We start from the raw sequence: 14,550 nt of genomic DNA on the forward strand, positions 1-14,550 counted from the left end.
TATTTTGGTTTGAATATGGTCATTTTCTCTCTCTCTCTATCTCTCTCTCTGAGCCAATATGGCAAGCCGTTTTAACATTTAATCATTTTAACCTACTAGTCTCTATTTTCATGCTTCTAGTACTTATTTTTTAGATACTAGTATCTATTCCATTAAGTACTAGTACTTATTCATTAGCGACTAGTGCTTATTCTTTAGTACTAGTGCCTATTCTTTACATACTAGTGCTTATTCTTTAGATATTCTTTTGAATACGTATTAGTAGCTAATGAATAAGTACTGGTATCTATTTAATAGGTACTAGTATCTAATGACTTAGTATTAGTATTTATTGAATAAATACTAGTATCTATTAATAGGTACTAGTATCTAAAAGGTCATTTTCTCTCTCTCTCTCTCTCTCTGAGCCAATATGGCAAGCCGTTTTAACATTTTAGCATTTTAACCTACTAGTCTCTATTTTCATGCTACTAGTACTTATTTTTTAGATACTAGTATCTATTCCATTAAGTACTAGTACTTATTCATTGGCGACTAGTGCTTATTCTGTTTAGAATATTAAAAGTGCTTATTCAATTTTTATGCTTATTTATATTTTCAGAGCAGAAAATCCGAATTTTCTGCTTATTCAATATTGCATCTAAAATGGAAGTGACTTGACGTGTGTGTGTGTGTGTGTGTGTGTGTGTGTGTGTGTGTGTGTGTGTGTGTGTGAGAGAGAGAGAGAGAGAGAGATTGTGTCTGTTACAGTGACAAGAGTTTAACCCTTTAAGGCCTTGTTTTTTGGATATATATCTTTTTTTATTAAAAAAAAAGTGCATACAACCCATATCTTTTAAATGTATTGTTTGCTTTAAATTAAATTAAGATTGTATGTTTGGTAATTTAACCTAAATAAATTTAAAATTAATGTGCTATATTTCAGATCAATATATTTGTTTTCCTTCATTTTAATCAACACTAACTTTATTCTCATCTGAATTATAAATAACTTATTTCTGTATAAAATAAAAAATCCCGAATAATCCAGACCAACCAGAGCGTATGGGATGATTTTAGTCTCATTATGATTAATAAATGCACACACAATTATCAATGTACTAGATACATTTTGTGAATGTATTTTACTATCCACAAACAACCCAGATAGCCACTGGACGCTGTAACGGAACAGGGCCGCAACCGCAAAACGATAGAGCCGGGTCTGGCCCGCATCCGCCTCACGGACTCGTTCCTGAGTCCAAACGCACATCGGGCCGAAGCCGTTTCTGGTCTGTTTTTAGGGGTTGTTGCGAATAAGTGCCAGCGCCGATCCAGCACTGCCTGATCATCCCGTTACAGATGCGTAACGGGTGCGTGAAGCGATTCCGCCTACCGGAGCTGTGCCGGATGTGTTACGATTCTGCTTAAATCACCACTAGATTGATCCTTTTGCCTCATTTACGGCATTTTTGTCAGTTAGGCATAGGCCTACATTTTTCACAGTCTATGGAATGTCCATAAAAACATTTCCACTACAAGGCCTTGGCTATAAATAAAAAGCTTGACTTGACTTGATAAAGGCTAGTTGGAGCAATGCGTAGGCCTATAGGCTATAGCTGAAATAAATCGTTTTAATGATTAAAACGCATAGCCTACTAAAACAACGTGAACAAAGTAATCAAACACATAATTCAGACCACGATTTAATTATAAAAAATGAACAACAAAGTAATGAACAAAGTCAACAATTAACAAAGAACACAGTCAACAACAAACACAGAATTAATGGATAAAAAAAACGCACAGGCTATTAACAAAAAACTAAAAAAAAAAATATAAAAAAATGCACTTAAACAAAATCAAAATGTGGGTGCTGTGGCAGCTGTTGCTGTTGCTGCTCCTGCTGCTGACGCGCCAGTCTCTCCTGGCGCCCTCCGCTCCTGTCCGCCGAAAGGGCAAACCACCTAATTGCATGCCTCCATATTTCCGCTTCTGTTGCACTGGCTGTCAGTGCGCATTTGCGCACTGCACCTGGAAAACAGCATTACTGATTAGCAGTGTTGTGCACAGTGTTGGGAGTAACGCGCTACAAAAGTAATACATTAGCCTATAGTAACATATTACTTTTTGCTGTAACGCAGTAGTGTAATGCATTAGCCTACTAATCAATTTTCAGTAATATTTTACTCGTTACATGTTAAGTAAGGCTTGCGTTACTTACAACAGACTTTTAGTTTTAATTGTAGGCTAAAAAAACAACAACAAAAAAACAGCAAGACCGCGAGACATTAACGAATGAAAAATGCAAGTAGGCTACCTGTTCGTGCAGTCAATAGCCGTGTGTAGTGTCTAAGTCTGTAAATAAAGACTAAATGGCAGCGTCTGTCTGATATATTTGTATAGCGATTTATTTTTTACAGGAGTGCGGTGAGTCATGATTTCGGCCTCTGCGCTCGCGCTGGCCAGTGGGAGCGGCTAATGGGTGAAGATGGCATGAACATTCGCGAAATCGACATATGCGCATTAGGCTATTCGTTCTGTGTTTTCTTTCTAAACAGTTAGGCTATGTTTAGGTGGTATTTTTCATGTTTTCATCACGCAATCATGTTTTTGATGTGGTGGTGACGCGTTCATGTAACATGTAATTAAAGCACCTAAAAGCTGATGAAAAAGCAATGATTATGAATATGTGAAATATAGCAATGAGACATTTAATTGTTTATTAATAAAGATGTTGACGATGCTGACTCGTGATCTTCGCAGTAGGCCAGTGAATGCGCCAGAGAGAAATGCACACAGATAAGCAGAGAGCACTCTGTTTTCTTTCGTTTTGAATTGTTCTGTTTACAAGTAGACATTTCAATATAGATATATATTTTTTCAGGTCTGTGAAGTAGGCTATAGGCTCCTTTTACGCTGAGTTTCGGTTCATTTATGAGACGCGCTCCAGTTCACAAGCCTGCGCCTCCGTGATTATCTATAATTGTCTGCTATATTTACTTCTTATTTATTTGCCGAACACCGTAGCTACGTGATGTACACTTTTATTACTGAAATGCTTGAAAGTATTTACAAGAACAATATTTCATCGCAGCTCACCTCAGCGAACAAAAATGGGAAAGAGAAGAAAGCACATAAAACATTTAAATAGTTATTATGGCAGCAATATATGTCATGATACAATTTTAAAATATGTAGGCTATTATAGGCTGTTATAGTTTGGATTATTTTTTATAATATCCCATGAGTCCTAGTAAATGCAATTTCAACTATTTCTGAAGTGCTTCTTTTATAAAGAACAGCGCTTTCTCACATAAACAGCCCCTGCACGAGAGAATAATTGATTCTCGAGTCATCGATATCAACAGATTCAGCACCATCGCCACGGACAGCACCCGGTAACGTCGCACGTAAGAAGGTGCCTATATCTTAAGCAGCTTTCTAAGGTAGGCTATAGTTCGGGGAACACGCCTAGAAATGATATACCTTCAGTTAAGTTATACCTTAAGAGTCTTCGTAGCGCGCTAAGAGACAACGTTATCGGGAAACTCAGCCCTGGACGGTATGGATAACGCTGGGAGTAACGTTCTGATAGTTATTTTGGTGAAAGTAACACAAACGTAATACAGGAGTAATGTAACGCATTACAATTATGACACAGTAAGGTAATGAATTACTTTTAAATAACAGTAACAAGTAATATATAATATATTACAGTTTGGAAGTAACTTGCACAACACTGGTTACTTCCAAACTGTTATACATTATTTATTACTTGTTACTGTTATTTAAAAGTAACTCATTACCTTACAATATTACTGTCTCAGAATTGTAATGCGTTACATTACTCCTGTATTACGTTTGTGTTACTTTCACCAAAATAACTATCAGAAGTAGAACTTAACGTTGGGGCTGTAACGATATGCGATATGAAACCGAAATCGCAACACTCAGATCCACGAACCTGCAGAATCGCGACAAACCCCTTCCAACTCCCAGCGTTATCCATACCGTCCAGATCCAATGCTACATCTTTAAATTACTATTAGTATTATTTGAAGTTAACATTATAAAATACGTAGACCTACTACACCACAATTGAGGATAAATGATTTACATAAATGATTTTTTGACATGACATTTGCAGTCAAACTTGAAATTTTAATTCTCAGAAAATGCATTTAATACCAATAAAGAAACGTGTGTTTACCAATAGGCTCCTCCCTTAAAAGAGTCCAGACATTAAAAAAATACCAGTCAACACATGCGTTTTATATGTTAGGGAAATAGACACAAATGAAAAAAACTTTTAGGAGGCAAAATATATAGCCTATATATTTTTTTTGTAATTCTGTGAATTGCACTGCGCAAATCCGACGAAGAAGGGTTAGCTCTCCACAGAATATAAAATATTCATTTTATTTTATTATTCGTGTTCGCATTTATGAGGAAAAAACAATGTTACAGACGTGACAGTTCTCCGTTATGGACGCGAGCGCTCTGAAGCGGCACTAAAAGACTCCTTTAAAACTTTCACAGACCTCAAACAGAAGACACAAAGCCTTTCTTTAAAGGGAATTTCGGTATTATATATATATATATATATATATATATATATATATTGAAATGTCTACCTGTAAACAGAACAATTTAAAACGAAAGAAAACAGAATGCTCTCTGCTTATGAAATGAAATGTGCATTTCTCTCTGGTGCAATAGCCTACTGCGAAGATTGCGAGTTAGCATCGTCAACTTCATCTTGACTTTATTAATAAACAATTAAAATATCTCCTTGCTATATTTTACATATTTGAGTAATCTGTAAGACTTTTGAGTGAATAAATACTAATTCACTAAGGACATTTGAAGCAATAGCCTACTTACGGCTGAGGAGGGTCCGTGATGCCATCCTGTGGAAGGCCCTCTTCTTGTTCACACCCTTCCAATTAATTGTTCGAGAAAGGGGGCAGGAAAACAGGTATGACAGAATATTCCATGTCACCCTCTTCAAATCCACACCCCCGACAGCAGACAGGGTATTCACCTAGGGGCATGAAGATAGTGGTTGGATCACCGTTGCACAAGTTTTTAAACAGGTAAGCCACTTTTTTGACTTTTTTTTTTTTTTAACAATTAAGACATGTGGGCAATTGGATGATGCTTTTATCCATAACATTCAAGTTACATCATCATAAAGAGCTTAGTCTAGCAATAAATATTACTTTCGATGAATTAAATTGTTACATCATCATAAAGAGCTAGTCTACTGTAGCAATAAATATTACTTTAGATTATTAGATTTAGTGTGTCTTGAGTACAATGAGAGCATATTGGGGGAATATGCTTACAAGGGCATGTTTCTGCCTATCGTTGGCAGGGTCCGCCAGCCAGGCCTCAAAGCGGTCCAGCTCTGCATCTGATTCCAGGGGGAATTGAAATTCCCCGGACCACTCAAAGGCTGCTGGTTGGAGGCCGTTATTGACCTTGGCCATGAGCAGGTTCACGGTGGTGGCGAGTTGGGCAACCTGCTGCTTTAGGTTTTCCAAAAGCAATAGGCCATGTAGCTGAGCCGCTGAAACATTGTGAAAGTTGAAAAAAAGTGTTAATCTGGAGAAAAGCCTCAGGTTATTTAAACATTAAGGAAATAATACACACAATGATGGTCCATAAAATCAACCCACAGCTGCACAATATACTGTATATATATACAGTACAGGCCAAAAGTTTGGACACACCTTCAATATGTTTCCTTTATTTTCATGACTATTTACATTGTAGATTCTCATTGGCTACTTTGAAGAAACTAGAATATAAGACATCTTTTTAGTTATTTCACTGTTTTGTGGACATAATTCCACATGTGTTCATTAATAGCTTTGATGCCTTCAGTGAGAATCTACAATGTAAAAGTCATGAAAATAAAGAAAACGCATTGAATGAGATGTGTCCAAACTTTTGGCCTGTACTGTATATATATATATATATATATATATATAATGTTGTAAACATTGTTAACACTCTTTTGTTTTCTTTTTTTCTTACGTGTGCAAGGAATTGGCCCTGTTTCATGGCCAACTCTGAAGGTTGGCTTGAAGAGGAGGTGACCTCCAGGCTCTCCACCACCGCTGGCTAATTGAGGAAAGGTATGTAAATGTTAAAATCAGAAAACAAGAAAAAAATAAGTATATACAGGATATTTATTGTACACATGTACTGTACATGTAAATTTGTATGAAAAAGTCACCATGTGAATAGGGGAAGCCCATATTAATGTCAAACACTGGACTCAAGTGTTGAGGTGGTGGTGGTGTTGACTGGTGCGCTGAGCTATTGATTACTAGATGACCATTGAGGGAAAATGATAACAAGAAAGGCAGATTGTCAGACAAGGACAGAAATTAACAGGACAGAACATCACCATTGTACTTTCATTTGTATTGTAATTTTGCTATAGAGCATGACTCCTACCATTGAAGGGGTCTGACTCCCTCCTCACATTCCAGCTTATGTCTGTAAAGGTTTCCTGTCCTGTGTTGTCCAGAGACTCCTTACCCATGTCCACTGCGATGTCCGCTTTTTGATAAAGGGAAAACCGTGAATCAACATTTTGCAGTGGTACAAATCACTGGACTGTACATTGTTGCAGTTGGCAATCAAATCAAAACTTACAGAGGGGGGCTGGAGGGAGACTAGGAAGGGTAGCGCTAATAGGGAGAGGTTGAGGCCGAGGCCGAGACTTTGGTCTTCTTTTTGGAGTCTGCTCAGTTTCAGAGTCAGTACTGCCGTTTTCAAATCCTGGGTAACTAGTGAAGACAGGTCAAATTGTAATGACAAGGCAATAGCATCATTCTATGGGCAGGCATGAACAAAGGCTTTTTTTGTACCCTAAACCCATCCCCAGCCATAGCTTTTGCAGTAATACAACAATTATCTATAATGTACATACTGTGTCGCTTTTCTTCTCCTTTTTGCCATTGAGCTCTCATCCTCTGACTGCAGGACTGCCGTTCCATTTCTGTTGTAGTCCTTCAGCTTTTGCCTTGCCTTACTGAAGTCATCTACTATTATAAAAAATAATAAAAAATAAAGAAAGACAGATATGGAGATAATTAAGGATAAATGAAGTAAGGCATAACTGTTGTCCTAACATGGAAAGACATAGAATTACCCTGTTTGCTTGTTTATTTACCTTTTTCAAAGAGTGTTCTTATTTTGAAGATTTTCCAGCCAGGGCCTGGCATTTCGTGCCTCTTTATGGCCTTTTGGGTTTTTTCCTCAGAAATGAATGTTGGCCAAAAACATTCATCACCTTTAACCCATGACCTCGGCACAACTTCTGTAATGTCCTCGTCGAGGAAAATTACTCCACAGAATGTCTTTTAGAAATCATTGTGTAAAAAATAAGATGATTAAAAAAATAAATAACTGAACTGAACTGAACTGATCTATGATTTTCAAAAATAAAGTCTAGTCCTTCATATGAAACAACGGTATAACCACCATTGCCTCATTGAAAGGGACAGCCATGCATTTTTGTGTGAAAGATGACAGTTTGGAGAATTTTATCTCATGGCCTAGGTCAGCTGGTACCACAATGTTTAAAATGTCCGAATTAAAAGGATAGGTAAAAAATGTTTCAACCATCCCGTACTGTCTGTAGGCAATTATGATATCACCGTGACAGTCAATTATATTAATTATTTGACACACATTTTTGCCCATCAGAAATGTGTTGTTTCGACATGTTGTGGTCATGGTGAACCTCTCTGATATCAGTTCGTCATACTGGTGACAGATCAAGTTTGGTACTGGTATAGGGCCTCGGGCATGTTCTTTGCACAATTTGATGGGCTGGTCACTTGTAACACCACCATTTAATCCCTCGGACAGGCGTCTGATTATTTGGGCCAGGGGATTTGAGGGTTTGCGTACAAAACCCTTGAGTTTTTGCAAATAATTTTCGTATGGAAAGGATGATATAACATCCAGATTGCCAAAATGTTTTGCATCCTGTGCAAGATGGGTCAATCCATGGACATTGTACACTAGCTGATCATTTCCATACAGGCGGGCAAAATGTTCCACAAAAGCATGAAGGAGGCTGTTGGCATATTCGTTGTACTTTCTGGCAAAGAAAGGGGAGACCAGCATTGCCATGGCTGTCGACAGCAGCAGGAAGTTTGCATATAGATCAGGTCTTAACACCTCGCGCAACACCACCCGCCCTGTGTATAAGAGAAACTGACGGAACTCCGTCGCCTTCCACCTATCCACTTCGTTCAGTGCTCTTGGCCTTCTAGCAAATTCCGAAGGAATGTGGGGTCTTAAGCTTAGAAGATTTCTGGATATTCTGTCCACGTCTCTCCCTGGTACACGGACAGTCAGAGGACCTTTCATCCACAGAAAGATAAGGCGCCTTACCACCCCCAAGCACACCAGGTGCATGTAGTCCAGTGGGACTTGGGACACCAAACCAAAATGTACATTTGTGAAGGCATGAGGACCATGGTGGTGTTCCTCATCCTCCTGCCTGGCAAATGCCTCATCAGACCGTGTTTGGCTATTCATGAGGGGGTATGTCATGCGGTGGTTGAGGTACACCCCACTCTGAATACACTTGTCACAACCATAGTAACCGTTAAAAGCCTTTGTGACTTTCACAAAGGATTTTGCCGGTGCGTCACAGATCATCGAATGAACTTTTAAAGTGAGCCTTTTCCCCTCAAATGTAAACCCCTCCTGTAATTGTGAGAGTTCATTTGCCAAATCTGTGAGATACATTTTTGATGACTCAGGTTTCTTTATACCTGAGTACATCCCAATGACTACAGGTTCTTTCATGGGTACTCCTACCAATCTACCTAAAATGGGCCACAACTGAAGACCTGAACTTTTAAAAAGTGGCAGGCCATCCACTGACATTTGAAGATATAAACAACATCCATCGACAAGCTTGTCTTTCCACTGGGAAAGGGTATGTTTTAACGCCTCAATAATGCCAATGTAGTGGTAAAGGCCACCGCAGAGCTCCCTAACAGAATAATCTCTTCTTGTGTTAAGAAGAGTTCGTGCATCTTTTGGCAAGTCACAGTGGTGGACCGTTAATATTGCCAAGAGAGCCGAAAGTGCAATATGGGAAATACCATATGTTAATGCCCAGTTGGAAAGGCGATTTCTGAGTTTTTCTGGTTCCTCCCAGTCAGATATTTCTTCTACATCACTATCATCTTGATAATAAGATCTATCCTCTTTGTCAGACACAACACCTGCCATTGGATCTAATCCAAGATTTTCTTCCATGATTTCATTTTCAGGTTCTGCAACATCATCTGTTGGAGACCCAATATCTCTGGGAGAAAGTATGGCTGCAGGTGTTTCCTGGCCGATATCAATTAACCTTCTATTAAGGTCCACCCTGGCTCTTCTCCTCAACGCAGAACTGGAAACAGGTGTCTTGCGTCTATTCATTTTTTACATTTATGTAACTATCTCAACTGTAAATTGAATAATAATAAAATAAAATAAAAGTATGGAGTTTGGAATGGAATGAAAATCTGAGTATTATACCTTCGTCTCAACAGTTTGCATCATGTTTTCAGCATCTGGAAAAAGAAATGGAAAGTATGTTGTAAGTTGTTGTCTTACTTAATTTGATGTCTTATGTGACTGGAAAAGTTGTCTGGTTTATCAAAAATAAAGATTTGGTAACAAGTATAACATTTATTTCTCTATCCCTCTATTGGTCAATATCTATTTATCCATCTGTCTATCTATCTATCTATATATTGTAAGGTTGAAATTGTAATTGGGGTAGGCATGAGAAGAATAGTGGTTATGGTCTTTGTTCAGTGTAAGGTTGGAGGCATATACATTCAGATGTATTTCTAAATTATGTAGGCTATTGTCCCTGCCACTTTCTATCAGTTCTATCATATATTTTCTCTTCCTATTCTTTAATTAATGTATATTTGATTTCAGTAATGATACTTTGGCCATGAATAATAAAAAAAAAATCCTAATCACAATTACTCAATTTATTTTTAGTCCAGGCAAAGTAGCATTTTACGACAGACTAATTGTAAACAAACAAAAAAAAATCACCATAGATAATTTCTATGAGGTGCGCAGAACAACATACTAAAACTCCTAAGAAATCCTAGTTGAGGAAATATGTTAATTTATCATCAATCCGAGTTGTGTCAATAAGGCCAGGCAACAATAACAGAAAATTTTGAAAAAATAACCCCTGAAATTCATACATTTTATATCATACTATAATGCAATGTATTAGGCCTATATATTTATAGAATAGCAAAGTAGGCTTAATCAATATACAAGACTTAACCACGTAGATATATAAAGGCTATCATGATCATTTTGCCAAAAATGAACCATGTATTTGTTTAGTTTATAATACGTTTTATTTTTAACTTAAACAAATACAACATATAACATTCAAAACTCATCGGCTTAGACTGCATTTGAAGAAAAATAAACACAACAGTTTTCTGTAGCCTTGTGCGAACTTATTCAATAGAATTAGACTTCTAGAATGTTATTTCCAGTGCAAAAAATATATATATTTTTAATTTTAGTAGTTTTTCTTATCATAGCCTACAAATGCAAAACACATTTTACTCGATTTACTGAAGCCTGTAAAACGCATTTTGCACATTGAGCGTCTGGCTCGCTCATAGGCTGCGCTGCGGCAACTGCACATCCAATGGCGCGGGCGCCTCAGACGTGCGACCAATGAGCCAACTCCACGTCATTACACGTCAGAGCCCGCAAAGGGTGTGTCAAGACCAAGTCCCCGAATTTGCCATTATAGCAGCGGGTCTTCGTTCATTCATCATAGTCTGTCTGACATATATATTAGAAGCTATGCGTCTTTCATGGATTTGTACTGAATTGATTCTTAAAAATACGGAACAAAGTGCGTTCCGTACCAGTTCAATACGGAACAAGCCTTTTATGTGTCAAATACGGAACGATTCCGTATTATACGGAACGATTCCGTATTATACGGAACTAGGGATGCACCGATACCACTTTTTAAGGATCGAGTACGAGTACCGATATCTTTTTCCTGGTACTCGCCGATACCGATGCCTGATGTCTCGTTTTATGTGGCAATTTTCTAAGAACAACACAATGAGACTAATGAACATATCAGCATCTTTATTTACAACAACTTATATAAACTAAAAAAAATAAATCATTCTTATGTGCTTATCACAAATTTTCAAAGCCCAAATTTCAGTGTCCAATAACCTCCAAAGGGCAAAACCAAGGACATAATGAATGTAATTTTTACCTTCCTGTCACAAAGTTGTCAAAGTGCTGAAGAAATCACAGAACAAATGTTTATAACATAACACTGAGTAACAATGTAATCAAACCCGAAAGTGTAAAGTGAAATATTAGAGTGTACTATTAAATCTAGCAACGCTATAACTGCAGGAAGAGTGTTCATAAGAATTAAGAAATATTAGCTAAGGATGTTCCTCACAGCATTTGTACACTCTGTTTTTGAAGAAAAAACAAATCCATTAGGATTATTTTTCAAAAGTAAGTGGCAGGTTCTTTTTAAGGAACAGAAGCATCTCTGTGTGTTCAGCAACAAGTCTGCTTCTGCTTTCATTCAGAATGTGTGACACAGAGCTAAACAATCTTTCACTTTCCACGCTACTGCAAGGGGCTGAAAGATATTTTTGTGCCATTTGAGCCAGAGCCGGAAATCGAAGATTATGAACTGCCCAGTACTTGAAGGGTTTGTCTGACCGATGCACAGTGGTCTCTCCAAGGTATGCTTCCAGCTGTATGGTAACAGCTGTTGGAGATCTGCTCGTAGATGTAGATGCATCTGCAATTTCTTCAAAAACACTGTCCAGACTGCTACCTGGCTGGTCACTGTGAGGCCTTTTGACAGCTGGTTCTCTGTGCTCCTCAGCTGTGGCTGTCTCTCCAACAGATGTTTTTTGCAGCTCCAGTACCACCACTTCGTTGACCTGCCTTGCAGTGTCTGTGTTGGAGAAGAATCGATCTTTATACCTAAAAAAACAAACAAAAAAACAATGACAATATAAGCATTCATTTTATGCAGTATAAGAGAGAAAAAAAACTCTTGCATTTTAGAATTTAAATTGAATAGATTACCCCAACATTTATTTATTTTTTAATTCTATCATTATGATGAAATTATTTAATATAAAAACTTAATATAGTATATAATAATGAATGATATATACATTTAATAAAAAAATGTAAACTTATTTATTATAATTTAAATTATTTAAAAAAAATGTTTTACCTTGGATCGAGTAACGTTGCGATGCAGTAAAGCGGGTTTTGTTCAATGTTGGAGAAGCGCTTCTGCAAAGCAGCAAGCAAAGTGCTCTTCATCGTTTTGATACCTTGGTCCTCATCCATATGTTTCAATAACAGTCTCTGTAGCACAGTAACAGCAGGAATTACATCTGAGGCTAAAGCATCTGAAGAACTCACTTGACGAGTCATTTCTTCAAAGGGAGCCAAGACATTTAGCATCTTCTCCATAATATTCCACTGGTTTGCTGTTAGTGTTGCAGGGAGCTCGTTTTCAGACACATACACACCAATGGCCCGTTTCTGCTCAATCAAAGACTGCACCATATAGAAGGTGCTATTCCACCGAGTCTGCACGTCTTGTTGGAGTCTTTTAATGGGCTGACCGAGCTGTATCTGGATGTCCTGAAGCCGAGAGTATGCCAGGTTGGAATGTTTAAAGTGGCCGACTATTTTGCGCCCGACTCCCACGGCATCAGCAATGCTGCGCTGTGATAGCAGACCCTCCGTGACAGCCAGCTGCAGCGTATGTGCCACACACGGAAGACTAGAAACTCCGGCCTCCTCCATGCCCTTTATCATGTTTCTGGCATTGTCACGGACCACAACATGTACAGAACTTTTGGAAATTTTCCAAGTCGCAAGCATTTCCTCAAATATGCTCGCGATCGCTTGGCCGGTGTGCGAGCCTCGGAATTGTTTTGCATGGAGCATGATTTGTTGTAGATTGAAATCGCCATCTATCCATTGTGCTGTTAAGCTGATGAGAGACACTGGATTTACACTACAACTCCATATGTCAGTGGTAAAGCTAATCGCTTTTATGTCATGCAACAAGCTGGTGATGTGCTTTTTCACGTCGTTGTGTATCTGTGGTAATGTGACCTCTGTTACATAGCGGCGACTGGGAATCTCATATTTCGGCTCCAAGACATTAACAAGGCGACGAAAACCCACATTATCAACAACTGAGAGTGGTTGATCGTCAAGAACAATGAATTGGGTAAGCATCTCTGTTATTTTTATTGCTCTTGGAGTATCTTTTGACATTTTCTCTCGTCTTGCTAAGGTTTGCTGCAAAGTTGGTTGCCGAGTGCTACTGCTAGTGGCAAATTCGCCGTGCTCACTTTTGTGTTTCAATTTCAGATGTTTTATCAAGTTACTTGTATTATATGTACTGGCTTTTGTACCTCCTCTCGATATTAATGCAGAACAAAGCGTGCAGATTGCCATGCGTGGGTCGTCATCATTGATTTTGAAATATTTCCACACTGCTGAGGCTGACATTGTGTCTGCTGCGGCTGGTGTCTCTGTGTGTACTGGAACGTTCTGTCAGTTACGTCACGTGAGGTATCGGTCTTCGGTATCGGGGTATTTTTACGAGTACGAGTACAAGTACATGAGATTGGTATCGGGCCCGATACCGATACTGGTATCGGTATCGGTGCATCCCTATACGGAACGGTTGGCCCTAGTCTCATCCAACTTAATAGTTAATAGCTGCAGGTTGTGGCATCAATTATTGACACTGTTAGATGATGGATAGCTGGCAGCATACAATTCAAGCGAGTGTTTAAATGGTCGGTCAAAGTGTAAAATTAAGCTCACAATGGTGTCATTTTCATGAATGTGAGCCTGCAATTCTCAGCGCTTTAACGGCATCAGCTAAAGCTAAGATAAGGTGACCAGATGTCCGAGACCAAAACCGGGGATATAATCCCAAAATTTTGGAAAAAACGGGGACATGTTTAGTTTGACTGTCAATCTGATTAAAATACATACAAGTTTTATCTTCAAAAAACAGGGACAGGTAACTTTAGTTTTTCTGTATTTTCCCGGAGGCAACCAAAAACGGGGACTGTCCCCTGAAACAGGGGACGTCTGGACATCCTAAGCGAAGACTACCTTTTAAAATTCAGTAGGCCTATATTAGCGCAAATATGTGCCATTAAAAAGTTGATTCGGTTATCCTAATTGGGTCTATTCTGTGCTACTCATATGCTATTTGTATAGCGCAGTAGCGCCATAGCAGATGCGGCTTTAACACTTTGTGGTGCGCAAAAAAACAGCCTGTAACTGCTATCTACAAAGCAAACAGCATTTCACAGTAATAGACAGTAAATTAGAATAAACACATACAAATAGATTTACATAATAAACACATAGAATAAACACATAAAAACTTACGTGTGGTAGCCTAGCTGGTCAGGTAAATCTGCGTTGACAGTTGGTTTGATGATA

At 38.3% G+C, this 14,550-nt stretch overlaps 1 protein-coding gene and 1 long non-coding RNA gene across 2 annotated transcripts; both read right to left on the reverse strand.

Annotated features, from left to right (window-relative positions):
* Positions 1 to 1,638: 1,638 nt before the first annotated feature.
* LOC143697026 (uncharacterized) lies at positions 1,639 to 14,533 on the reverse strand. Its single transcript, XR_013186138.1, has 3 exons — positions 14,497 to 14,533; positions 9,550 to 9,584; positions 1,639 to 2,013 (listed from the first exon to the last, which is right to left on the reverse strand). It is a non-coding gene; the product is annotated as an uncharacterized LOC143697026 (long non-coding RNA).
* Positions 4,859 to 7,223, reverse strand: LOC143697104 (uncharacterized). Its single transcript, XM_077194028.1, has 8 exons — positions 7,172 to 7,223; positions 6,929 to 7,043; positions 6,652 to 6,785; positions 6,451 to 6,555; positions 6,227 to 6,319; positions 6,025 to 6,111; positions 5,331 to 5,554; positions 4,859 to 5,026 (listed from the first exon to the last, which is right to left on the reverse strand). The coding sequence occupies exons 1-8, from the start codon at positions 7,221 to 7,223 to the stop codon at positions 4,859 to 4,861; spliced, it is 978 nt and encodes a 325-aa protein (XP_077050143.1).
* Positions 14,534 to 14,550: the final 17 nt, after the last annotated feature.

The sequence above is a fragment of the Siphateles boraxobius genome, unplaced genomic scaffold (genome assembly GCF_051911475.1).
Source record: "Siphateles boraxobius isolate OS27281-9 unplaced genomic scaffold, OSU_SipBor_1 31, whole genome shotgun sequence".
In the NCBI taxonomy this organism is placed as follows: Eukaryota; Metazoa; Chordata; class Actinopteri; order Cypriniformes; family Leuciscidae; genus Siphateles; species Siphateles boraxobius.